Source organism: Lagenorhynchus albirostris, chromosome 8 (assembly GCF_949774975.1).
Source record: "Lagenorhynchus albirostris chromosome 8, mLagAlb1.1, whole genome shotgun sequence".
Taxonomy (NCBI): domain Eukaryota; kingdom Metazoa; phylum Chordata; class Mammalia; order Artiodactyla; family Delphinidae; genus Lagenorhynchus; species Lagenorhynchus albirostris.
The window spans coordinates 86,291,500-86,318,422 of record NC_083102.1 but is presented as its reverse complement, the minus strand read 5'-3'; the positions used below and the strand labels follow the sequence as shown (position 1 = coordinate 86,318,422).

Here is a 26,923-nt window from a genome sequence, read left to right as displayed (position 1 = left end):
GTGAATACAGAATTGGAAAGGAGGCTAATGTACCTTCAAGAAACTTAGGGTCAATTTAAGCACTGATCTTGCTCCTTTTTCTTTTTCTTTGATGTGTAAATGGTTAGAGTCAGCCTGATTCCCTGTTCCCTTAATATTGACTTGGAGTCAACTTGCTGCAGCATTTAGCCACTGAAGTTAACACGATCCTTTGTTTAAAGTATGCACACTACCCCCTCGTTGCCCTGGGAGAGACAACATGTTTTTTACTGACTTTGCTTTCCTTTCATTTATTAGTGCCTACTCTGTCCAGATCACTAGGTTAGATGCTCTGGGTGTCCAAAGATGAAGAGGTCCTCAGAATAACTTGCAATAATACCGCCAAGAAGAGATGCATCGGAACGGTCATCAGTAGGATTTTGGCATCTGACAGAGTTTTTATTTTCTCCCTTAGTGAAATTCAGGAAATGCTTGTCTCCTGCTATTGATGAATAATTTCAGAGTACTATGGATCATGTTGAAGAAACTGAAATCCTTGCAGCAACCCAGCGGTACTATGTGGAAAGACCTATCTTTAGTCACCCGGTCCTCCAGGAAAGACTGCACAAGAAGGACAAGATTTCGGAATCCATTGGGGATAAGCTGAAACAGGCATTCACGTATGTTGTTTCCACTTACTTCCTTTAATCTGTCTTTCACTTATGAGAGAAGCAAGGTCAAATGTATAAAGAGAATCTGGCAATGTGGAGGAAAAAACAAATGGTGAGCTCTCGTGATTTGCAGAGCTGTCCACACAGTTCATTCAGTGGTAGATATTTGATGGAACACAAGCTTCATTACATATTTCACCATATTTATTCAATTCCTTCTATGCTTTATGTCTGTATAAAGGTTTATATAAACAACCCACTTTCCATTTCTCCACCCACCTACATAATATCCACCTCTTCCATTTGTCTCTCAGGAATGTTCCAACCCCTCTTTTTCCCACTTGACTTCTACTCCATGTGGCAACACCCTGAATCTATGCATTTAAGTCCCCAACCTAAGCTATCAAGGACACTCAGTGTCTTAGGACACTTACCATTCCCAGGCCAGCAACATGGCTGTGTAATACATGTGTGCCTGACATGTGTACCTGATTGCACACCTGATTTTGCAAACCATCTGATTGCTGCCTCCTGAACCCTTGAGACCACAGCTTCATATAAGCTTCACAGTGACCCTGTGCTCTAGGTGTGACATCACGAGAGGTTGAAGGTATGTGCACTGGAGTCAGACTGTCTGAGTTTTGATCCCAGTCCCAGCCGCCCACCAGCTGTGCACTTGAGTTTCCTGCTTTGTAAAATGGGAATAGTAATTAGGGCTTACATCATCGAGTTCCTGGGGTTAAAACCTATTAATATATGCAAAGCGCAAGGCACATGGCAAGCAGTATATAAATGCAGCTGTTATTAATATCTCAATTTTCTAAACCAGGAGACTGCTATGAAATCTGGTTTGTTTCACTCAAATTCATTGCTCTTGCCATAGTTGCCTGACATTTTGCTTCCCGTATCTTCCTGCATCTAATTACCAGATGCTCTTAACCACTAAAGGCACTGTATAAAATACCATGCATGCTGCAGTAATGCATTATCCTTTTAAATGGAATAAGTTGCTTCCTCATCACCAGGAGGACTTGAGGCTGTCACAGTGGTGATGGAACTCATCTGTCCATACTCTTACTCACTGATGGCTTTGATTATAGGCATAGACTGGCAAAAGGACTGGCTGAGGTCCAGAATATAGTCTGTGTATCAAAGTTAATTAAACCATCCGGGGATTAAATGCAAAGCCTTGGTTTTTTCAGCATGGTGTTCACCTAACCAAGATAACCAGACATAGACTTAGCTACAGTGCTCCCGTGACAAATGGTGCTTTGAGTTTACCTAATCAGAGACATATTCATAAAGCTCATAATACCTGTGAAAATTTCCTTCATTTTATAAGGAAAGGGAAAACTAAGTGGGTAGATGCTGGTCATTGGTTCCACATCCAAGAGTTAACTCAATCAGTAAATAATTCCCCTACTTCACTTTGCACCAACACAGGAAGCACATTAAGGGTTTCACCTGTTGAAATAATAGCTTCTGGGATATCTCAACTATTTTGAAGCTAATATTTTTTTTCATGGTCAGTTGTAGAGCATTAGAGTGGAGACAATTCAGATGTTCCTTTTTTTTTTTTTTTTTTTTGCGTTACGCGGGCCTCTCACTGTTGTGGCCTCTCCCGTTGTGGAGCACAGGCTCTGGACGCACAGGCTTAGCAGCCATGGCTCACAGGCCCAGCCGCTCCGCGGCATGTGGGATCTTCCCGGACCGGGGCACGAACCCGCATCCCCTGCATCGGCAGGCGGACTCACAACCACTGCGCCACCAGGGAAGCCCAGATGTTCCTATTTTTTTTAAATAATAATAATAAGCAGGTCTTCTTGTCTCTGACCTCTGCAGAGTAGAAGAGTCATCCTCCGCACCAGTTTTGAATTCTTCCTTACTGCTCCAGGATATGAGGAAGGGAAAATGCCTTGGTGTGAACTCTACAGAAATGATCCTCATTTTATCTATTTCTTTGTTCTCCAGATGTACCCCTAAGAAAATACGAAATATCATTTACATGTTCCTCCCCATAACCAAGTGGTTGCCTGCATACAGATTCAAGGAGTATGTGTTGGGTGACATAGTCTCAGGCATAAGCACAGGTGTGCTACAGCTTCCTCAAGGTCAGTAGAATATATTTCTTTCTTTCTGTCCTTCGCTACCATCTCCTCAAACAGTTGCTTGACCATTTTTCTGTTTAATTTCATCGTGATTGGAAATTCATAGTTTTTATCATTATAGTTCTAGTAACCTTCACCTGTTTAAAGGAATTCTCCAGAAATAACCCTTTAAAATAACCTTTTAAAAGCCCCGGAGATATTAGTTGTAGAATGTGGTAATACTGTTTTACAGACCAGTACATGTAGGAGCTGGCTGGGCATTGCCTTTCTCTCGCCAAGTTAATCAGTCACTCCATGAGCATGTTGTTGAGGTTGTCCTTTTTTGTTGTTTTTTTTTGTTGTTTTTTAAATTTTATTGAAGTATAGTTGATTTCCAATGTTGTGTTTCTTTCAGGGGTTGTCCTTGTTCAGGTTCTTGACTTATAAGTCCATATTCTTACTACAAGGGACCATGATATACTGAATTCTTGTGCCTTTGTGTGATTTTATATGTGATATAAGAATTTAAGAAAACACTCATTGATTATTCACACACATTTATCAAGTATCTGCCTGGCCGTCCCCATCTTCATGGAACTAACTATCCAATCAGGGAAACATGAAGCACATAACAGCACGCATCAGTTTTTATTGCAAATGATGGTAAACACTGTGAAGGAAGATACAGGGCACTCTGACATGGTGATACTAGGGGGACCTAATTTAAGTAGGTAAGTCACAAAAACCCCTTTAAGAAGGTGAGATTGAAGTGAGACCTGAAGGACGAGTAGCAGGGAGGTAAAGAATGAGAAGAAGTGCACTTCAGGAAGAAGTGATAGCATGTGTGAAGGCATTTAGCAGGAAGAGAATTGGGTGTTTGAAGAATTATGAGAGAGGCAGGGTGCTAGGAGTGTGGGGAGTGAGGGGCTGGAGCCTGGCAAGGCGAGCAGTGGCAGGTGTGCACAGCCTTGACGGGACCCTTTGGATTTCGTTCTGAGCGCAGTGAAAGCTGTCAGCGTGCTTTTTTCAGTTGGGTATTTCTGGTAAGAGATCACTGAGACTGTTGTGCGGGGAGTGGACTTGGCTGGCGAGAGGTCACCAGGATGAATGTAGGGAGACCAATTAGAGGTGACAGTGACTCAGTGTGGTCAAAAGGTGATAATGGCTTGAACAGCCTCTAGGTAAGCTGGCAGAAAATCTATTCCCTTCTCCAGTTGCCCAAAAACTAATTACTGAACAATCGCTTTGTAAAAAAAAAAAAAAAAAAAAAAAAATTTTCCCAGTGATCAGTTAGCTGAGTTTTTAATTTTCCAAGTGACTGAGTTATCGAATCTATTAAATCTGTTAAACAAAAGCCTTAAATCAGGTTTAGGACCACTCTCCACAACAATTTTGGCACCAACACCCCAAGGATAGAGAAAGGGATGTATTTAAAGGCAGAGGTGAGGGCAGGGGGAGGAGCAGACAGAGGCTCGGCATCCAGAGTGGGAAATAGGAGCTAGACTGACATTCAGTCAAGTTGGACTGACAGCGCCACAGGAAATGGCTGTAGTGAACGCATGTAAATGAATACGTCAAAGAAATCCTCAGAATTTAGCCTAGTTGGGTTTTTTACTGAAGTGCCATTCCACAACTTTTTTTGGACCTGTAGACATTACGTAAACATCTACCCATTGAACTGTGAGCTCACAAAGGCTCTTCCTTGCCCTGTTCAGCTCCAGAGAGCCTGCAAGAACTTACAGCACAAGGCAGATGGTCACCTGTACCCAGAGAAAAGAGCTATAGTGACAAAGAATATTCTCAGAATTGAAATACATGAGTTTTCAGACTGAGAGCAACCATCAGGTACCCATCAGAATTCGTGAAAAATTAACTTAAAACAAGACACACCATTGTAAAATATCAGAATACCAGGAATAAATAGAAGATCCCAAAACTTTCTAGAAAGGAAAAAAAAAGTCACATAACCCTGAAATCATAACCTAGAGGAATCTGAAAAAATAGGCATTACAGAAGGTCAACAGTTTATATCTACAACGATAAACCAAGAAGTAACAATGTGAACAGGTTATGTAGAATGGGTTTCTCAGCCTGTACCATGTACACTGGTGGTGGGGGGCCATCCTGTGCATTGCAGGGTGGGTAGCAGCATCCCTGGCTTCTACCCACTAGATGCAGCAGCAGCCCCACTCCCAGGCTTGGTAATAAAAAATGTCTTCAGACATTGCCAGATGTCCCCTGGGCTGGGCAGAATCCGCTCATGTAGGAACTGCTGATTTAGAAAAATGGAGATAAACGGTAGAAAAACAGCTGAAAGAGTTAGAAGTGAGTGCTTCTGGGGAGTGGAACCTAGAGTAAGGCAGAAGAGTGCTGGCTTTTCCTCCCAGCCTCCCTAGTACTGCTTGGCTTTTTATACTACGGACGTGTGTTTCTTTGCTAGAAATAAAAAATATTTTTAAATGCAACATTAAACTTACCATATTGTTACATATGAAATAGGGACGCTTTCCCAACTCTTCTTTTGCTAAAATGTTCTTATCCACAATATGACAATGCATTGCATGAACTTTCTAGTTATTCCAGACACTTGGTGAGGCCCCAAAGCTGAGAACAAAGGGTGTTTATTGCTTACACGCTCTAAAGAGGGATTCCAGGCCATCCATACAAAACGATGAGTGAATGACACAGGCTCTCTCCTCGGTGCATCACTCCAACAGGATGTAAGGGGACAAGAAGACTGATACTAGATTTGGAATGAGAATTTTCGAGAGAAAGGTGAAAAAAGCCCTATGCATTTCCCCTCCACCTAAAGTTAAGGAAGGACTGCAAGAGAATCACTTGGAGCACTGGACGTGTGTCCCCTGGAGTTTGTGGGCACTATTGCCTAATTCTTGCAAAAAAAAATAAATCTACAGGTGAAAGGGTGTGAACTGCCTATGACAGCAAAATGAAGAGGACCCCTCCTGTGGGCATGGCCTGCACTTGCACAGTTTACTGGGGTAAAGCATCAGATAACTGGGCACCCTGGGAGGTAACCTGGCTTGGCTCATTTGAAAGGTACCTGCCCAAGAAGTCTGCCTACAGGATGAGCAGCTGCCAGCAGAAAGAAGCTGGAGGAGGTGTAAGAACTGGAACCTGTAAGGGGCCTAGGTCGGTGGGGGCGGCATTACATCGGCCAGGGAATAGTACAGTGGGAGTTCCTCACTGAAAACGGGTCTCCAGAGAACCCTAAAAACACCCCATTGGAGAAACAGCTGGCATTTGGGCATCAACACCAGATTACAACTGCACCAGTCAAGTAAGACTTTCTGCCGTTATGTAATTTGGGAAAGAATAAAGCAGAAAAAAACCCACCCCTGGCAAAGAGGAGATGACAAGGAAAACTGTCTCAGCCTGGGCTCTCTGAACACAAATATAGGATTCCATGTAAGGGTGTGATGGAAGGGTGGGCATGTTAAAACACATCTGCTTAAATTAACATGATTTTCACTTGTTCATCATAGAGAAAGAACCAAGAGAAAAACACACATAGCCCTCTGTTTTCTAATGAGCTCCCCGTTTCTGTTTGGTTTTTTATCCCACAGGTTTAGCCTTTGCAATGCTGGCAGCTGTGCCTCCGGTGTTTGGCCTGTACTCTTCATTTTACCCCGTTATCATGTATTGTTTTTTTGGAACCTCCAGACACATATCCATAGGTAAACCTTACAGTTGCTATTTTAGTACCTTTCCTTTTGGATTTCCAAGCTTTGCAGTGTGCCAGAGAAACAGCATGTTTGTTATTAGGACATCTGCTTAGTAACAACTTTTGTTACTGTATACCCAGTAGGTGCTTTCAAAGAATACACTCCCCCTCAAGATTTCTAGAACTAACAGCTTTCTCATAATCTGGGCATAATAGAAAAAGACAGTTTTCTTGTGTAAAAAGAGCAATTGTTGAAATCTGTGAAATAAGTGCTTGAGTGCATAATACAATTTGCCTGCATCTCTTTTTTTTCCTCTGTTTTATTAGTGATGCTGCAAGTTCCTAATTACCATGCATATAATGCATTTTCGTCTTACTTTAGGCACTGAATTATACTTGGTTTCTCTTTAGTGTATTTAGGATCAGATTTATATGGATTTCATAATAGTGTTGATGCTGCCTGAGGCTGCCACCAGCCAACACACACAAGGTCTCAGCTGTCCCTTGCTGGGTAACACCCCCCCCCCCAAGTTTAGCAGCTAAAAACAACCACCATTTGATTATCTCTCACAGTTCCTGTGGGTCAGGATTTGGGAAGGGCTCATCTGGGCAGTTTAGGCTCGGAGTCTCTCAAGCAGTTAAGAGTCAGGTGGGAGCTAGAGCCAGAGCAGCTACAGGAAGGCTGGACTCCCCCTCCCTCTCTTCTTACCACCCGCCCTCACCCTCTCTCCACGTGGTCCTGACTGGGGCTTTCTTGCCTGTAGGGCTGCAGCACAAGCGAGCAGTACAGCTCTCAGGTGGAAGCCGCATCACCTGTTGTTACCTGGCCTCAGCAGTCACGCAGTATCGCTTCTGCTGCATTCTTTTGATTACTAGCATGTCACAAGTCCACCCAGATTCAAGGAGAGAGGAGTTAGACCACCTCTTCATGGGGAGATGTCAGGGTTCTAGAAGCGTGTGTGGGATGGAAGATTTTGTCACAGTGCAGTGTTATTTCAAGGAGGATTTATTGACCTTACCTGTGTCTCCTGGGGTACTGGAAACAACCACATCAGACATACTGAACATAATTTCCCTGATTAATGCTTCCTTATTTCAGGTCCATTTGCAGTTATTAGCCTGATGATAGGCGGCGTGGCTGTTCGATTAGTACCAGATGATATAGTCATTCCAGGAGGAGTAAACGCAACCAACAGTACGGAGGCAAGAGATGCTTTGAGAGTGAAAGTCGCCATGTCTGTGACCTTACTTACAGGAATCATTCAGGTAAGACTCACAGATGTGGAAATGGGCTCTCATTTGCTCATTTAATAAATATCTGTTGAGCACATTTGGCTGGTCTACATGGTGGATAGGGTCAGCCAGCAAAACTCCAGAGCTCAGGGTTTATAGCTCAGGAACGCCGGTCCCACTGCATGCCTTACTTAAATTGATACTGAATAGGAACTAGCTAGCTTCAGTTGGATACTTTAGAGATTCCAAAAGCAAGACTAGCTTGAAGCAGGATGGGTTAGTAATGGGAAGAGGGCCTGGAAGGAGCAGGAAGTGACATGACTAAGCCTACCCCCACTTCTGAGGGACAGAGAGAGTACGGGGGTGCCCATTGCTCCGTGGGGCTCCAGGCCCTTCCAAACCTTCCGTTGTTTTCTGCATAACCAGTGATTGATTTATTAGCTACTTACTTGCTGCAGGTGCAAGTTTGTAGTATTAGAAAATGGTCCAGAAAGAACTTTTTAATGTTTTCTGTTGGTTTTAACTTCGTGACCTATCATGTGATTTATTTGTTTCTTTGTCATTAAAAAAAAAAAAGTTTTGCCTAGGTGTCTGTAGGTTTGGATTTGTGGCCATATATCTCACGGAGCCCCTGGTCCGTGGGTTTACCACTGCGGCAGCTGTGCATGTCTTCACCTCCATGTTAAAATACCTGTTTGGAGTTAAAACAAAGCGGTACAGTGGGATCTTTTCAGTGGTGTATGTAAGTAAGCAACTTCCCGACTTACTGGTACTTGTTTTCCCTTCTTTATTTTTCCCCCTTCTCTTCTGTATCTCTTTTACCTTCAAGGCTCACTTTTCTTATTTCCATGAATTTCAATAAAATGGAGGAGATTTAGTTATTCTAAGGCTTTTCTGAGAAGAGCACTACAAGGAAAATTAAACCTTAAAGTCTCATTTCTTTAATATATGATACTATCTACCTCACAAGGAATTTTTTGGTTAGGTCTTTTTTAAATATTTATTTATTTATTCGGCTGTGCTGGGTCTTAGTTGCAGCATGCAGGATCTAGTTCCTTGACCAGGGATCCAACCCAGGCACCCTGCATTGGGAGCACGGAGTCTTAACCACTGGACCACCAGGGAAGTCCCTGGTTACGTCTTTATTTGGTTATTTCACTTTGACTCTAGTTAGCTAAAGAAACAGCTTTTTTCTTAAGACAAATTAGATTATCTTTGGGAACTAACAAATAATTTAAAGGCATTATGGGATAATAGATCTCTCTCAAAAACTGCTTACTCAAGCAGGCAAAAAAATAAGTCTGTAAAGGATCTATTGTGTAACTGTCACAATTAACCAGTTTAATCTAATAAAATAGACATAGATCCTTCTACCCAACTCAGAGAAGATACAAATTATTTGTAAGCACGTAGGTAACAATGGTAATAACTGATCACGTTGAGAGTGGTCACGTAAAACTGATCACAAATTCTAAAAATGCAGTGTTGTTTCACATGGTGCAGTAAATTAGCAATCAATAACTAAATACAGCTTTAAAACCCCCATACATTTGGAAACCAAAAACATATTTTTAAATAACCATGGATAAAGAGGAAGTTACGAAAATTATTAAAACCAAATGACAGTGTAAGCACTACATACCAGAACTGAGATGCTGCTGAAGCTATCCTTGGAATGAGAGATCTATAGCCTTTGGAGGTATTGATGTGTCAGACACTGTGTCAGGCAGAGCAGTGAGTTTACGGTCCAATGGGAAGACACATAGTAAACTGCTAATCACATAAATATGTAATTAAGTACAAATTGTGTTAAGTGCTATGAAGAAAAAATCAGGCTGCTCTGAAAGTTGAATAGAGAGAGCTTTAGATTAGGGGTCTAGGAAAGTCGCTTTGAGGAAGTAACAGTTAAATTGAGTCCTTCATTGATTAGAATGGAGTCCAACTGTGGGAGCATTCCCTAAATAACTCAATTCTTCGTTTCCCATAACAGCTGGTAACATGCTTCTTACTCTGAGATTTCTCAAAATGCCTTGTCACAAAGGAAATAGAACAGACAAGCATACTAGAGAATGCTCCTAGGCATTGATAGGAAAAGTGTGTAGCCTGGGCTCGGTGGTAACCTACTTTCCCAGGGTCCAGATAAGTACTGACTGCATTTGGGGTGCCGAGACTGCAGCCTTAGGAGAAAATTAAGCGGCTTTCTTCTCTAACTTTCCTGGGCTTCTTTCCAAGCTTCAGCCACTCTCTTCCCTTCAAAGCTCACCTGATTCGTCTTTCATCTGCTAACAGTGATTTCTCTCCCTCTTTCAGCTCCTAAAAGCTTTCGTATGTATTTACCTATGGATTTTTTTGCTGATATTACCCCTAATCCTTTCCTAATGCTCAGGACTCAGCTTCAGGGTTACTTTTCTGAATTTTACAATTCTACATTGAGATGTTAGCATAGCAAAGAACACTGTAATATAAGATTGTCAGGTAAGGATTACAACTACCAAGTTGTATGACTGGGTAAAAAATGACTCCTAATTGGTGAAAGCTGCAGAGAGAGAGACTTCAGCCTGAGAACCTTTAGCTAGAAATGTCCACTAATGGGATGGCTGGTGTGAATTAGAGCACTAGACTCTCTCTGTCTATTCAGGGGCTCTTGCTTGATGTAACATCCAGTGTTCACTGTGTTACAGAGTACAGTTGCTGTGTTGCAGAATGTTAAAAACCTCAACGTGTGTTCCCTAGGCGTTGGGCTGATGGTCTTTGGTTTGCTGCTGGGTGGCAAGGAGTTTAATGAGAGATTTAAAGAAAAATTGCCAGCGCCCATTCCTTTAGAGTTCTTTGCGGTAAGTCAGCGTCCAGCAGCTTACGCCTACCTGTTTCTGTGTGGGGTTTAGAAGTGGACCCGGGAGGAGGAGACTTGACCTCTTTTCTCTCACTTCTGCCAAGAGAAGGTTGGAATTTGTCAAGGGGAACTTTTACAAATACACTGACAAAAAAAGAAAAGCATTAAAGCAGAGTCATGGATGATTTTTAAAATATAGCTGAAGTCTGTCCATAAAAATGTGAATGTAAACTATCTTTGAGTGAAATTATGGAGATTTTTCTTTTTCAAAGTTTTTATTGTCTAACCGTTTTATAATGAACATATAAACTTTAATAACCTGAAAAAAGTAAGCTGTTTCCATTCTGAAAAGAGCAAATGACAAAGGTTCCCAAACTTTCTTGGTTCCTGGCACTCCTAGGCCAAAAGAAATGCCTAAGTAATAGTTCCATTTACTAAGTAGTAAGGTCCAAACAACTTCATACGTATTTATGTCTAACAACTTAAGAACTGTTTGTAAAAATAATGCACATATATTGAAATAAAATATATTTTATGACATTCTTAAATCACCACAGTAATTTATCAATGAACGCGTATGGCGGCTGGTGGGCACTTCACAATCCCTCAAACCTGGGAATCAGATGGACACCACTACCATCATTTCCTGTTCACTTTGATTTTTGCATGGTACCTGCTTTTTTATCACAGTGACCACTGAATGCCCAGCTTTGCAAACATGTGGTGTGACTGAAAGGAATGTAGTAGGAACTAATATCGAAACTGTGAACTACCTCAAACTAGAAGTTTGCATGGTGTCTGACACGTGTCACTGTTTTCCTTGAAAGTCATGTCCCACAGTGTCCTGGTGAGTTCTCCTTGGGAGCCTGGAGCACTTTGGTGTATAGTTTTTTTTTTATTTTTTATTTTTGGTTTTTTTAACATCTTTATTGGGGTATAATTGCTTTACAATGGTGTGTTAGTTTCTGCTGTATAACAAAGTGAATCGGTTACACATATGTCCCCATATCTCTCCCCTCTTGCGTCTGGTGTATAGTTCAGGAGCCACAAGGAGAAGCAATGAAACGTACAGGTGTCTGATCCAAATCTAGCTAAAAGTTCCAGCCACAAGAACCACTGGCTCGTATAGCTCACAAAGAAGCCAGGCCCTTTGACCCTTGTCCTTGCTTTCATCTTGTCTATACCCGAATTGGACTGTCTCTCACTGTTTTAAGACCTGTTCTCTCATTGGGGTTGGGCCCAGAGTTCCTGTTTCCTCTTGGAGAACAGCAAGAGGTTCTCAGCTCCTTCGCATGGCAGTGGAGAAAGGCAGGCCCTAATCATGAAGTAAATGATGAAGACTGACTTTCCTGGCTTGGGATCCTAGTTTTGTCCACTTTCCAGATTCTCTTTAAAGTTTCCCTCATGTTTTCCAGGGCAATGGTTCTCCAGAATTCTATCATTAAAATTATAGTTGAACCTGTTTTTTGGGTTTTTTTTTTTAACTTCTTATCTGTATGCTCCTCAGAGCAAGGGAGAGGGACGCCATACTGGAAAATTTGGGACAGAATCTTCATGACTCTCATTAAACATACAGTTCCTTTTTTATCATAAAATTGTTTGGGGTTCTGCATTCTCTTTCACAATGCATCTGTTTGTGTTGGTAGGAAAGCTTTGGTTTCGATTTATTTATCACTGCATAAAGTTGATGCTCCAGGAACTTGAGCCATGTGTATCCTGTGGATTTGAATTTTCTGGGCACTCCCCCAGTTTGCGATGCACAACGGATGTAATTAAGCGTGGCAGACATTGCAACCAACAAAGAAGGGGCATTTCATCATAGCGGCCGGAAGCAGCCACGCCCTTGGTCTCTCGGGCTGCTGTGTCTGATAATGAGCTTACCTTCTTCTTGGCTCCCTGCAGCAGCCCCCTTTGGTGGGGGTCTGGCTCCCTTCCCTGGCCAGCCCTATGCCTTCACTCCTGGATAACCCACTCAGAAAGTTCTACAAGCAGTGGTTCTTTGGGATGAAGAAAGTTGCTGTCTCTCCTTCTGTTATTTTTCTCTTCTTGTAGCTCACTAAGGCTTGTACTTTACACACAGACTGAATCTGTGCCCCGACAATCCAGGCAACCTTATGTACAAGGACACTCCGTGATGGGCGGTTTCACCCTGACCCTGACTTGGCAACAGACATGGGAGAAGATAGCCATGGGGTGCTGGTGGAGGCCTCTAACCACCTTGGTGCTGCTGTCCTGGAAACAAGAGTCCATAGAAAGATTGTGCAATAGATCCAAACCTACATGTTATGATGATACACTGTCACTGTACCACCCTCACAATACGTATTTCATGTCCTTTATTTGTGCCACCTTGGCCAGAGCCTCATTTTACCTGCCCCAAAGGCAAAGCCAACTCCTGAAAGGTTTTATGGTTTCTTTGTTTGTAGCCAACTAGCCAAATGCCTCGGGATGGAACAGAACAAAGTAAAGAGAAAAGAATTCCAGGCCACAAGGAGACTGTAGAGTCCATTTTAATTTTGTGGAGAAGGGTCATTAGGAGAAGTTAGAATTGCTGGAAGCTAACTATAATTCTTTTTTTAAAAAACCGAGAAAGTGAGAATAGATTTGGCTTGGCTAGCAAGTTCTTTGAAGCTTATTTTTGTGGTGTTTGAATGTTCATTTCTAAAGGTATGTTTGGTTTTGTGTCTGTTTCAGGTGGTTATGGGAACTGGCATTTCAGCTGGGTTTAGCCTGCATGAATCGTACAATGTGGATGTCGTTGGGACACTTCCTCTGGGGTAGGAAAATAGTTTCAAGTAACCGTGTGACTTGAATAATCAAGGGATCTATTATTGCTTCGAACTCCTGCTTTAGTATTGCAATGAACAATCTTTTTTTTTCCTACGTAACAAATAGCTGAGGGTTTGGGGGGGGGTTGAGTTTGGTTTTTTTGGCTGTGTGTGTGTGGGGGGGTGGCTTATTGTGGTTAAGAAAAAAATAACATAAAACTTAACCATTTTAACCATTCATAAGTGTACCGTCCAGTAGTGTTAAGCGTATTCACATTGCTGTGAAACAGATCTCCAGAACTTTTTCATCTTGCAAATCTGAAACTGTACCATTAAACAATAACTCCCCATTCTCCTTTCCCTCCATCCCCTACTTTCTCTCTCTATGAATCCGATTACTCTAGTACTCCGATTACTCTAGTACTCCGAGTACTCTAGTACTCTTGCCTTCTCTGTGACTGGCTTATTTCATTTAGCATAATACCAACGTTCATCCGCGTTGTAGCACGTGACAGGATTTCCTTCTTCTTTAAAGCAGAATAAAATTCCACCTTATGTATATACCACATTTTGTCTATGCATTCATCTGTTGGTGGACATTTGGGTTGCTTCCACCTCTTAGCTATTGTGAATAATCCTGCTATGAGCATGGGTATGCAAGTGTTTCCTCAAGACCCTGCTTTCAGTTCTTTTGGATATATACATAGAATTGGGACTGCTGGATCATATGGTAGTCTGCTTTAACTTTTTGAGGAACCTCCATAATGTTTTTGAAAGTGGTTGCACCATTTTACAGTCCTACCAACAAATGGCATGTGGGTTTTCGTTTTGTTCTGTTTCCTATTTAGCATTTATTGGTTTTTTAGATCTCTTCCTGGGTAGCTTTGGAGCTAAAAGCAAAAAAGCTTTGGAGCTAAAAAGCTAAATCTAGCCTGCCACTTAGTAGCTTTGTGACCTTGGGCAAGTCACTTATCCTCTCAAAGCCTCAGTTTCCTCCCCTGCTAGGTAAGCATGGTAATTGATGACTATCTCAAGAGCAGTTGTGAGAGTTACAGGAGAAGATGTGTCTAAAGCAGCCAGTGTAGCATTTGGCATGCACAGTGCACGTTCAAGACATGTTAATTGAAAGTTCTGTGGCTCATTATTTCAATCAGGTTTCTAGTTTTAAATCATATATTACTTCTTTGCTTCATCTGTTTTTCTTGTACCTAATTCTACATTTTAAAATTTTTACTATTATTTTTATATTTGAAGGAGTGAGAGTGACTGCGAGCCTCTCCTGGTCTCACTCTATCCCTCTCTGATACTCTGGCTATCTCTGTACTGCTCTGCGTGTCTCTGTCTTTCTGTTCCTGGTACTGTCTCTTTCTTGCCACTCTGTTCTCTCTTTCCAAAAGAAGAGTCAGACATTTGCCCAGATGCTGGACATTGACAGGACCTGGTATATACCATCAGGCCTTGCCCCTGGAACCACCTAAGAATCTCCAGGGAAGCACAGGCAGCAGGAGTTGCTTTTTAAGCCAAAGTTCAGAAGCCTGCATTCAACTTCAGCGAACTGCTGTCATAAACGTGTTACTTATGATTCAATGTAAAGGTATAACACAGTGATAACCCTTGTTTTTCTGTTTGCACTTATAATTTTTTAAGTACTTTTATACCCACCATGTCAGTTGATGCTCACAATTACACTGTTGATATATGTTATCTTCATTTAGCAGAGAAGAAAGTTCATTTATTCCCATTCATTCAGCATGTTTATTGAGTGCCTATTATGTGCCAGGGACACAGCAGTTAAAAACAAAAGTGAACATGCAAGCATAAAAGCCTTTGGTCTCATGGAACTTATATTCTACTAGGAGAGATAGACAATACATCAATAGTGAGACATGCTACGAAGACAAGGGAAGCCAGGTAAGAGATAGGAGGGGCTGGGGCTGCTGTTTTAGGTAGGGTATCAAGGAAGGCGACATTTGAGAGACGTGAGTGAAGTTTGGTATGTCCCAGCCTGGACCCAGAACTCAATCTTCTGATACCCAGTTGTGTGATCTTTCCATTACCTCACACCTGGCTCACTAACGTAATTCGTCATGTGATAAACATGTGTCTTTGGATCCGGTAGATAACCCTATTCAATAACTAATCACAAATAATCTACATGTGAATTTTCACGCTTAGATTTCTCCTTTTAAAAATTCACATGCCACCATCATTCCTACCTAATACCTTCCTTTCCCTATTGCATTATACCCAAATATGTTGCTTTCCCTCTACGTATGAGAGCTAAACTATTTTTTGTTAATAAATTTATTTATTTAATTTATTTATTTTTGGCTGTGTTGGGTCTTCGTTGCTGCGCGCAGGCTTTCTCTAGTTGCAGCGAGCGGGGGCTACTCTGCATTGCAGTGCACGGGCTACTCGTTGCAGTGGCTTCTCTTGTTGCGGAGCATGGGCTTCAGTAGTTGTGGCACGCAGGCTCTAGGAGAGCTAAACATTTTTTTTTTAAAACTAAGGACATTTTACCTTTTTGAAACTTGGCTTCCCAGAAACCTTATCTGGAACTTTGCCCAAAACCAGGCAGGCAACCAATAATGCCTCCCTGACTTCCTATCCGTATACAGTCATACTGCTTCAGTGTTCTGTGAGTCTCACTGCTGAAGAACAGTGGCTTATAACAATGTCCGTTTATCTGCTCGCAGTTTGTCAGTGTAGGTGGGGCTCAGCTGAGTGGTTGTCTCCCTTGGGGTCTCTCAGGCAGCTGCAGACTCTGAAGGGGCGACCAGGGTTGGAGGATCCAAGAAGGCCTCGCTCACATGTCTGACAGCTCAGCTGCAGTGGCTGGAACAGCTGAGGGCTGGCTGGCATCTTCTCTCCATACGGGTCTCCAGCAGGGTAGCCAGGTTCTTTAGGTGTCAGCTCAGGGCAACAGGACAGAAAAGCAGAAGCTGCCAGGCTGCTTACAGCACTCATGCAACATCACTCCCACCACATTCTGTTGGTCAAAGCAAATCACAAGGCCAGCCCAGATTCAACCAGAGGGGAAACAGACCACATCTAGATAGGGGAGCAGCACACAGAAGTATGCGAGGAATTGGTGGTGGCTGTATTTGGAAACAAACTACCACACTTATCTACACACACACACACACACACACACACACACACACACACACACACACACACACACACACACACACACACACACACACACACACACACACACACACACACACACACACACCATAAATATATAATACAGTGTCCAGAAAGTGACAGCTGACTGTTAGAGATCCCATTCACGGCAATATATCATGTTCCTTGGTTTACTTCTCTTCACTCATTGCAGCATACATTCTTTTCTCATATTCTTATTCCTCAGACCCAAACCTGCTGCCAGGCCTTCTCTCCTGGTTAGTGCTTATGTAGCAAAGTGCAAGGAAAAGACAGTGAGTTCTATAGGCAGACCCCCCGCGTCTGATTCCCTGCTCCATCTTCAGCAGATTACTTAACATCTGCAAGCATCCATTTTTTCACATATAAATTGGGGTAATAATGGCACCCATCTAAAAGGATTGTTTTGAGGGCAAATGAGATGACATATATCAAGCATGTAGCACATAATCTAGGCTTAACATATGTTAGGTTCCTTTGCTCCCCTCCCTTTCCCTTACCTCAGAAGCTGAGACAGCCCCTTTGTCACTGTGATATGATGCAGTATGAGAAATAGTGTGGAGAGACGGGTTCTTTGTGGTTTTTGTTGTACTTAATAGATGAGCTGTTTGACCTTGGACAAGTTACTTGACCTCACTGTGCCTCATTTTCCTCATCTGTAAAATGGGGATTATAATGGTACCTAGCTCACGGTGCTGTTGGAGATAGATAAACACAGAACCTGGCACAAGAGGAAGCGCCTAATGAATGACTGTAACAGTAATAATATTGTACATCAATTAATTGATATTGTTATTTAGCCCAGTGCCTTGAATTGGAGCAGGTGCCTTTGAAAACCTCCCTTGCCCCTTCCCCCGTACCATTCTGGGGAACACCTATTCTGTTCTTTTAGGACAAAGGTTCCAAACTATAAGAATGGACCACAAAAATTAGGTTCCCTACTGGGGAGCTCCAGGAGCCACGCTTTTGGCCCCTCCAGATTCCTAAGATTCCCAGGTGTGACCCAAGGAGTATAATCTGCTGCTCATTTCCCATGTTAGACACTCACCTAAAGGGATCCAGGGAAGAAGCAGGGTCCTTACATCAAACAGCAAGGGAGAGCAGTGAGTACCTAGTGTTGCCCGGACAGTAGTAATTCTCTGATATGATAGCCCCTGTCCACCTCCCTCCTCACCTCAGTTTTTGGTTCGAATGTCTTGTGGCATCTGAGCGCTTCGCTGACCCTCTCCTCTACCTGCTCTGAGTCTTACTTACACCTGCCATACGGGCTGCCGTGAGGTATGAGGTTACTCCTTTTCTAAATAAAACGGCATTTGATCTCTGCTGATAACCCATTCAGGTAGAAAGCCGGCACTCTGGGGTTGGGGCCTGGAAAGAACTTGTGTGTCAAAGAGGGCCCTGCTTTTTGCCAAACAAGTACCCAAGTGTTGATCACCTCATCTGCAGATAACGCCCCCCTACAGTGCTCCCCTCTAGCTGCATGTTTTTTTCCAGTGGTCACAATGCCCAGGTTAAAGTCAGCTTCACCTTTCAGGCTGCTACCTCCGGCCAATCCGGACACCAGCCTCTTCCACCTTGTGTACGTGGACGCCATTGCCATAGCGATCGTTGGATTTTCAGTGACCATCTCAATGGCCAAGACCTTGGCGAATAAGCATGGCTACCAGGTCGATGGCAATCAGGTAAAAATCATTAATTTCCTGCGGATGTTTCCTGGTGGCACAGTCATCTTGCTCTACTATAGGAGACAAATCAACTGGATTTCTCCATCTTGGTAGAAAAAAAATTACTTTGGTGATGGATGTATTTGAAGCATGTATTTATTCAACGCTACAATTTTTTCGTGGTTTGTGTGCCTTACATCATCAGAACACTGAGGTCCAGACTCCTACCTCACCTCATCAGTAGGTGCAGTCTCCACTCTGAGGTGGACAGTTTGCCATGCTCCTCTAGGCGCTATCCCTATTTTTAAAGCTCACAGCCTGAGAATCTAACGTTTTTCCAGAACCATTTTTACTCCACAGGAAAGCCTTCTCTTTGTTCACTGAACTTTGAGTTTATGATTCATCACTTAAACCCCACAATACATTCTTTGCCGCCTTCTTTTATAAGATAGCTACAGATAAAGTATTTAATCTGAATACCGTGAGCCATTATTTATTTCTAAGATAAATACCCAGTGTGTATTTATCTTAGAAATTCACACTGTGCACTTCTAAGAGGAGACTAGACGCTCCATGTTCATACGAGACACAGTAATCAATCTAGGAAACCCGGAAGTTGCCCTGAGATCAGGACCCACTCAATGGTCCCAAGAGGACACTGGCAGCGGTTCCTTGATGAGCAAGAGCCCAGGCATTTAAAAGATGCCAGCAGTCCTGTTCACCAATAACTTTCTCTTAAATGACAAAAATATTTTGTCCGTTTTGCTGCAGTTTTCTTTAAAAACAAAAGCATTATTTGTGTAGAGAGTGTGTTTGGGAAAGAGGGGGCTAGGTGGTGAGCGCAACATTTATCTCCAACACAATAAAAATTCAAGGTGTTTTTCTTGAATTAATTCAAGAAATTAATGCATTAATTCCTGTTTTGAACTCATGTTAAACAAATTCTTGTATCTGGAAAGAGAATGAAGAGACAGCCTGTACTGCTGAAAATGTGCATTAAATGGGCCATCGTGCCTGGCTTCCTGAAAAATAACTGATCTCTTTTGTGCTTTGCTTCCACGTGGAAAAGGAGCTCATTGCCCTGGGACTGTGCAATTCCACTGGCTCACTCTTCCAGACTTTTGCAATTTCATGCTCCTTGTCTCGAAGCCTTGTCCAGGAGGGAACTGGAGGGAAGACACAGGTGCGTATGCAACTGGCCTCCAAGGTCTGGTGATTTGGGTGATAAACTTTAATCTGTTGATTGTATTCTGCCTGAAGATCCATGCTCCAGTGAGCTGTGTATGAATCAGAGAAAGGCATGATTGGTTGAAGCAAATCACAAGGAACTGAATCTACAGAAAAGGGGTATATTCGCCAGTCAAATCGAAAAATTAAACAACACTCCCTGCTACCAGTAAACCTCAAAGTTCAGACATAGGATGTTGTCATGAAAGCCTGAGAGTGAGTATGGGCAGGATGCCAGCACCATCCAATAGACCCTTCTGCTGTGATGGAAATGTTTGATATTTGTACTGTCCAGTATGGCAGCCACTAGCCACATGTAGCTCTTGAGCACTTGAAATGTAGCTAGTGCAACCAAGACCTGAATTTTTAATTTTATTTAATTTTACTTTTTAAGATTTAAATAGCCACCTGTGGCTAGTGGCTACCACTTTGGATGGTAAAAGTCTTATCTGAACTCTTCTGGCCCCTGTGAGTCTTGGGTCAGCACCACACATCTCCTTTCCCCCACCCCTGGCACGGGCATTTCATTCAGGGTATTTAAATATTTCAGCTTCTGGTTTAAAGGCTATATGAGGAACCAAAACCTCAGAAAGGGAGTGGGAATGAGTTACAGGTTTATGTAATGGCATGGATGACTTATGTGAAGCCATATCTTCCCACAGTGATTATCAAAAGACTAAGACCAACCTATGCCCCGCCTCTTACTCAGGTCTCCTAAAAGCCCCTTCCACGTGTCTTCTCTCATTCAGCTTGCAGGTTGTTTGGCCTCATTAATGATTCTGCTGGTCATATTAGCCACTGGATTCCTCTTTGAATCATTACCCCAGGTATGTAGCTTAGATTTGGTGTGAGGTTTTCTCATGTATAGAGACTTTGCTATTTTATTTGTTTATATTTTTGTGGCTGTCTCATGGGTGTTTACTGTAACCCTAGTGAGGTGGTATGAGAAAGGGCCAAGGCTAGGATCGATATCCTGTTCCACAGTCTGCCAGCAACTGGGACCTAGGGAAAGCCATCTCAGCATCTTTGATTCTCAGTTTCTTTATCTGCAAAGTGGAGGTTTTGGTTTGGCTAATCTCCCAAGGTTCTTCTCTCTTTAATCTTCTATGACCTTATACTCCCATTAAAAATTTGAGATGGCCTACACTCATAAAACGTTTAGTTACTGGAACATTTAATCTAGTAGAGCTCAGGAATGCTATAGCTTAGAGAAAATCATAGTGCAGGAAGACCATGGGTGAGATAAGTCCTTGAGTACCATTTAATTCTGAACCTCTTGACCACCATGCAGGTTTGCTACTAGGATATAAGCCTGGTTTTCAAGTCCCATTTTGGCTAACCAAGTCCTGAAAATCCAGGTGTTCTTGTCTCCACATGTACCATCACTGCCCTGTAGGAAGGGAGTGGGGAAAGGACGGTGGGAGGGCAGCTGCAGGACAGTGAAGGGCCAGCAGAGGGGGGGTCTCTGGACACAAGAGGAGAGGCACGCATGAATGTGCTGTGTTTCAGGCTGTGCTGTCGGCCATTGTGATCGTCAACCTGAAAGGAATGTTTATGCAATTCTCAGATCTCCCCTTTTTCTGGAGAACCAGCAAGATAGAGCTGGTAAGTAACAAAGGTGATTGCTAGGTGAATATGTCATAGCAACAAATGTATTGTTGCTGATAAAAATGTAAGAAAGATAAGTTACTGTGGCCAGTTATTATATGCAGTATCCAGTTAGGCAACAAGGCTAGGTTCTCTGTTTGTGTGTGTGTGTGTGTGTGTGTGTGTGTGTAACTCTTAGGAAATTTTTCACAGGATTCTACCTGAAGCTTTCTGTCTTTTGTTTAGACCATCTGGCTTACCACTTTTGTTTCCTCCTTGTTCCTGGGATTGGACTATGGCTTGATTACTGCTGTGATCATCGCACTGATGACTGTAATTTACAGAACACAGAGGTGAGTGCACAGATTGGCATGGGTGTGCGTCCTGCCTGAGACTGCAACAGTGAGTTTAAACGTAGATCAAAGCTCGATCTGGTCAAAGTAAGCTCTTTGGTTACTTCTGGTCAGCATGAAAGGGAACTGAGGACTCATGGGGCTTGTTGACTAAATAAACAAACTGCCAAATGAAAAACTCAATATGATCATGCCAGATGCTCTACTCTATCACAGTTTATAATTCCATCAGTGGTTTTCTTAAAAGAGCCTAGTTTGTCTCATGGTTCCTGCCACTCTGGCCCCTGTGGCACCCTGGCTTATTTACCCTCTTGTGAGGGTAAATGAACTGTGTATTCTTGCAGTCTGCTTTGGCACCGGGTGCTGACATAGGTTTTGATAACATGGAGCAGACGCTGACACCAAGTTATCATATGTGGGGCTTCAGCGGTTCCTTCCTCCACCCTGAAATATTATCACCTGTCATCTCTTCTCCTAGTACGAAGCTGAGCCCAATGGGGAAGGTATAAAATAACTTTAAAAAAATACTCTGTTCATGATAAATAAATAAATCACTATAAAGAAAAAAAAAAGGAAACATTATGTTTTCAAATAGTCTGACTTTGGAGTCAGACAACCTTAGGTTCAAGGCCTGGCTGCACACTCTATCTATATAAGCTCTGTGATTTTACATGACCTCTTGGAGCCTCTGTCTCTGCCTCTATAAAATGAGACTATTACTTGCTGCCTCAAAGAGTCACAGTAAGGTTCAAATGAGAATAATGCACATGAAGAGCCTAGCACAGCGCCTGACACATCCTATGCACGCAACAAATTTAACACGGGTGGAATGAAAATGAGGTTAGTCTGTTTTTGCCTGTAGTTGCAAATCACACAATAGTTCTTAAAGTTTTGATTGTGGTATATTGAAGGGCTGCTAGATGGAAATGATGGGATGCTTCCCACTCTACAGCGTAGGAAATGAGCATTTTCCTCTTCAGAAACGACATAGAGGGAAATGTAAACGTGTGGAATCTAAACTCAAAAATTACACTGTTTTTAATAACAAACTCTACCCTGTCACCCACTTTTATGTAAAAGAAGTTCACCCTCCCCCCCGTTTTTGTTTGATTGTTTTTGGTTTTTGGGGGTTTTTTTCTGCGGTACGCAGGCCTCTCACTGTTGTGGCCTCTCCTGTTGCGGAGCACAGGTTCCGCACGCGCAGGCTCAGCGGCCATGGCTTACGGGCCCAGCCACTCCGCGGCATGTGGGATCTTCCCGGACCAGGGTACGAACCCGTGCACCCTGCATCGGCAGGCAGACTCTCAACCACCGCACCACCAGGGAAGCCCTCCCCCCCCGTTTTTATACGAGCATTATTAGTACATGCAAGAGTTCTTTATCTCAGAGCTTTAGTGAACATCATGGTTTAAAAATATCTATATCCTTTAACAAGCCATGGTATAGAATTGGAGATTTTTTTTCACTTTTTGGTGTTTTTTTTTTTACCCAAATAATAGTTTATGATTTCTTATCATAAATTTTAAAGTTAGGCAGGTTGTTTTTTAAATGCTCTGCTTATTTTTCTCCCCCAAATAATTAACTAAAGTTCGTTTTTAATGTTCTGTCCCTGTTGGTGATTGTGCTGGGTCTTTGTAGGTTAGAGTTTGGGGAGCCAGTACCAAGGCTACATGTTTATTTTCAGTTGCTTCTTTCTCTGTAATTAGGCCATGCTGTCCAGAGAGGGCTGGTGCTTCAGTGGCTTTGCTTGTCTTCCAAACACCCGGATTCCCTCAAAGCCCACATGGTCAAGGGACAATCAGTTCATCAACAAATAGTTCCTTATGCCTCCTCCATGCAGGCGCTGTGGGTGATGCTATAAATGTGACGGAAATTCAGTTTTTGCCCCCAAGCGGGGGCAAAACATATTAAAATAATTATAATCTTATAATCTTAATTGGACAGTTTTTTTGGAGGGACTACTAGGTTCCCAGGGAGATACTAGACTCTAGGGATATTGCAGTAAATAAAACATAGTCCTTCCCTTCAAAAAGGCTGCACTCTCCTAAGGATGACAGATACATAATGATGATGCTAATCATGATAATGAAGTAATGGTGGCACTAAATTATTGTAGTTAGTTATGTGCCTGGCTGTGTGGGAAGATCCACGCTTTATGTCATTCATCCTTCCAGCCCAGTGACTGTTAGCATCCCCGTTTCACAGATGGGGAAACTGAGGCCTAGATCGATTGAGTAACTTCGATCACACAGCAAGTGGTAGGCAATGATTCAAATACGAGTTTTTGTGAATCCAGAGGCTAACTCTTAATCAGCATTTTATAATCCATCTTCAAGAAATTGGAATACACAGTTGTAAGTGCTTCAGTGAAGTGTAAGTAAGGTACCAGTAGATAATAAGCATAAGAGATGGCCAAATAAAACCCCATCAGAGTTCATAAAGAGAGACTTTCTTGCTCCTGGGGTGATGAGGGAAGAAACAGGGAGTATTTAGACCTGAGGAAGTGGGATTCCAGAGCGCTCCAGCTGGTCAGGAAGGCCTTTTCCTCATCTGCCTGTTGAAATCCACGTAAGTTTAGACCCCGCTCACCCAGCCAGAGAGATCCCAACTCCCCTGTGCGCCCACAGCAGCATTGTGGTCCTCCAGCACCTCACAAGTCTCCCAGTTACTTGTGTACTTGTGTGGTCCCCGTGTCCACCCCTCACTCACCTCCGCCCGCTGGCACTAGATTGCAACATGTGGACAACATTTCGAGTCTCGTATGGAAGGTTTTCTCGTAATTGGGAACTCAACTGAGAACCTTGCCTCTCATCTCCAGTATCAGTCGGTGTTATATTTGTCCACAGACATCACTAGACTGTGAGCACCTTGGTTGTGTACACGAGGTTCCTGGAGCCCAGTACCAGCATATAGTGTGTGTTCTCTGAATGCTTGTTGAAGGAATCCACCTAGAAAAACCCCTGACATTTCTGCTGTAGATTGTAACTCACAAAGCACTTGCACATATGCGCTGAGAACACCAGAGCATAGTAACGAGACCATGGAATGTCCGTACAAGACCTTGAGCCATATTCTGACTCTGCCAAGCTCTCTGACCTTGAACAGCTCACCTAACCCCACTGGACTTCAGTTTCTCTTCCACATGACGGCAGAAATAAGCCCAGTAGGATTTTTCATGGGCTATAATAAGGTAATATCAGGTGCTTAAGAAGTAGTACCTGTCATCATTTCAGTATCTAATTTGAGCCAGACTGTCCTATAAAAAGAATTCGGAATTTGTGCTTTTAAAAAATCATGTTTAAAATCTATTCACACCAGCCTTCAGAAAACTTTCTATGCTGATTTGAGATTTTTTTCTCCCCACACCTTCTGTTGACTAACCCCCCGCCCACTGCTCCATGAGTCAGAGACTCTTATTAGAGACAGAATGAAAATCCCCTCTCCTGCTTTAGAATTAAAACAGGAAGATAATTCTATCTACCCAGTAACATGAGATCGAGTTACACATGTCCCTGGCATGGTTTGAACTCTGCACGATTCATTTTTGCCCCCATCTTTAGATGCCTGAGTCTTTTGTCTTGATCAGGTTGTGTGTGTGCTATCTGGATGGTATGTACAGAATGTGTGTGTAGTGTTATGTAGTGGGTATGTACGTGGTGTGGGTATGTACGTGGTGTGCGTATGTGCTGTGTGTGGGGGCTCCGTGTGTTGTGAGGTGTATGTGTTGTGTGTGTATATAGCGTACGTCTTGGGGATGTGTGTGGGGTGTGTTAGGCTTGGAATGGCACTGGGAATGTGAATATATGTGGAGCCCTTCTGAAAAGGCACCATAAAAGGATCAAGTATCCCTGAAGTCACTAGCAAATCCAACGTGCAGAACCTCGTGTTTCCGTCAAGTCCTGCGCATCAGCACGTTGGTATTTTAACACGCTCCTTCTCTGTCTTCAGTCCGAGCTACATAGTCCTTGGGCAGCTTCCTGACACTGATGTGTACATTGACATAGACGCGTATGAGGAGGTAGGACCTTCTTGTATCATTTTAAATGGTTGTAAGCATGTGATGTGACTGGCCAACTAGATATTATTTTTACTTAGGACAAAGAGTGGGGTGGAGAGCAGGGAGGTGTGGTGGTCAAAGCGAAAAGCCTGAACTTCAGTTTACTGTCTGGATTCAGTTTTACAGTTTATACTACACATCAGTTACACAACCTCCTAATATTTATTTTTCCTCCTTTTTTAATGAGGATAAACATATATTCTTGGACTTAAAGTATATGTTTACAAAATACTGAGACTGTTTGCCAGGGTGGTCTGTATGGGCATGATTTCCTTCTGATGAGTGTAAACTGGTGGTAAAATACTAGTATTAGCAGTGTAAAATGTAGATGGTGGGGCTGTGGAGTTCTCCTGCTTCATTTTTTTTCCTGCTTCACTTTCTTAATATATAAATTTTTCTGTTCTATTTTATTTATTTTTGGCCACATTGGGTCTTTGTTGGCAGTGCACGGGCTTCTCATTGTGGTGGCTTCTTGTCGCAGAGCACGGGCTCTAGGCGCACGGGCTTCAGTAGTTGTGGCTCACGGGTTCTAGAGCACAGGCTCAGTAGTTGCGGCACACGGGCTTAGTTGCTCTGCGGCATGTGGGATCTTCCCGGACCGGGAATCCAACCCATGTCCCCTGCATTGGCAGGCGGATTCTTAACCACTGCACCACCAGGGAAGCCCTCCTGCTTCTTCTTTTTTTTTTTTTTTTTTGTAGTACGCGGGCTTCTCACTGTTTGTGGCCTCTCCCGTTGCGGAGCACAGGCTCCGGACGCGCAGGCTCAGCGGCCATGGCTCACGGGCCCAGCCACTCCGCGGCATGTGGGATCTTCCCGGACCGGGGCACGAACCCGTGTCCCCTGCATCGGCAGGCAGACTCTCCACCACTGTGCCACCAGGGAAGCCCCATGAGGCTTCTTGATAAAATTTTCACTCTGTTTCACTTGGGTCCATTTTCACTCCTGCCTACGTTCTGTGGATCAACCAGTATCAGCCGCTGTTCATTTTATTCGGCTGCTTGTCACAGTCTGAGTGGCAGCTTCACCTTTCCTACCCACTTCTTTTTTTTTTAAATATTTCAGTTTCTTCTTTGTACTTTATGGTAAAAATGAAACAAAGAAAGACTTTTAAAAGAAATGAAAAGGTGTGCATTCTTAAAGGCGTTCTGCTCAGCACGCATTTCTCCAGAGCATGAGTAGGTCAGCTAGAGTGACATTATTTTATTTAAACACTGTCAGAGGGCCCTTAGCAACTTCTGTATTAATTTTCAAGTTAGAAGAGGGAGGCAGTTGCTGTTTCGATTCTGAAATATTTCCATATATTAAATTCACTAACATTTTATTTCTCAGGTGAAAGAAGTTCCTGGAATAAAAATATTCCAAATAAATGCCCCAATTTATTATGCAAATAGTGACTTATATAGCAGTGCATTAAAAAGAAAGGTGAGTCACAAGAAACTAAGGGTGATTATTTCTGAGCAGGGAATCTGAGGATTGATAGGCATGGGGGGGGTCACTTAAATGTCTTGGTATACCTTTTATACTATTTGTTTTTCTCCGCCTCTATTTTTTAAATTGTGGTATAATATACATAACTTAAAATTTATCTTTTTTGTTTTATTTTTCTTTACATAACTTAAAATTTATCATTTT

The 26,923-nt window shown here is 42.7% G+C and overlaps 1 protein-coding gene across 3 annotated transcripts in view; it reads left to right on the top strand.

The window, feature by feature from the left end:
* Nucleotides 1-486: 486 nt before the first annotated feature.
* The window catches only part of SLC26A5 (solute carrier family 26 member 5), a 30,206-nt gene continuing 3,769 nt past the window's right edge, over nt 487-26,923 (top strand). The window contains exons 1-14 of one of the 3 annotated variants that reach the window (XM_060156198.1): nt 487-638; nt 2,601-2,740; nt 6,301-6,411; nt 7,498-7,664; nt 8,209-8,373; nt 10,313-10,465; nt 13,159-13,241; nt 17,935-18,082; nt 19,134-19,247; nt 20,041-20,118; nt 20,801-20,896; nt 21,125-21,231; nt 25,180-25,249; nt 26,621-26,713. In XM_060156198.1, coding sequence (XP_060012181.1) covers nt 487-638; nt 2,601-2,740; nt 6,301-6,411; nt 7,498-7,664; nt 8,209-8,373; nt 10,313-10,465; nt 13,159-13,241; nt 17,935-18,082; nt 19,134-19,247; nt 20,041-20,118; nt 20,801-20,896; nt 21,125-21,231; nt 25,180-25,249; nt 26,621-26,713 — 1,677 coding nt within the window. Of the gene's footprint in view, nt 639-2,600; nt 2,741-6,300; nt 6,412-7,497; nt 7,665-8,208; nt 8,374-10,312; nt 10,466-13,158; nt 13,242-17,934; nt 18,083-19,133; nt 19,248-20,040; nt 20,119-20,800; nt 20,897-21,124; nt 21,236-25,179; nt 25,250-26,620; nt 26,714-26,923 lie in introns of those variants that run through there. The other 2 variants (XM_060156199.1, XM_060156200.1) reach the window with 2 other exon arrangements.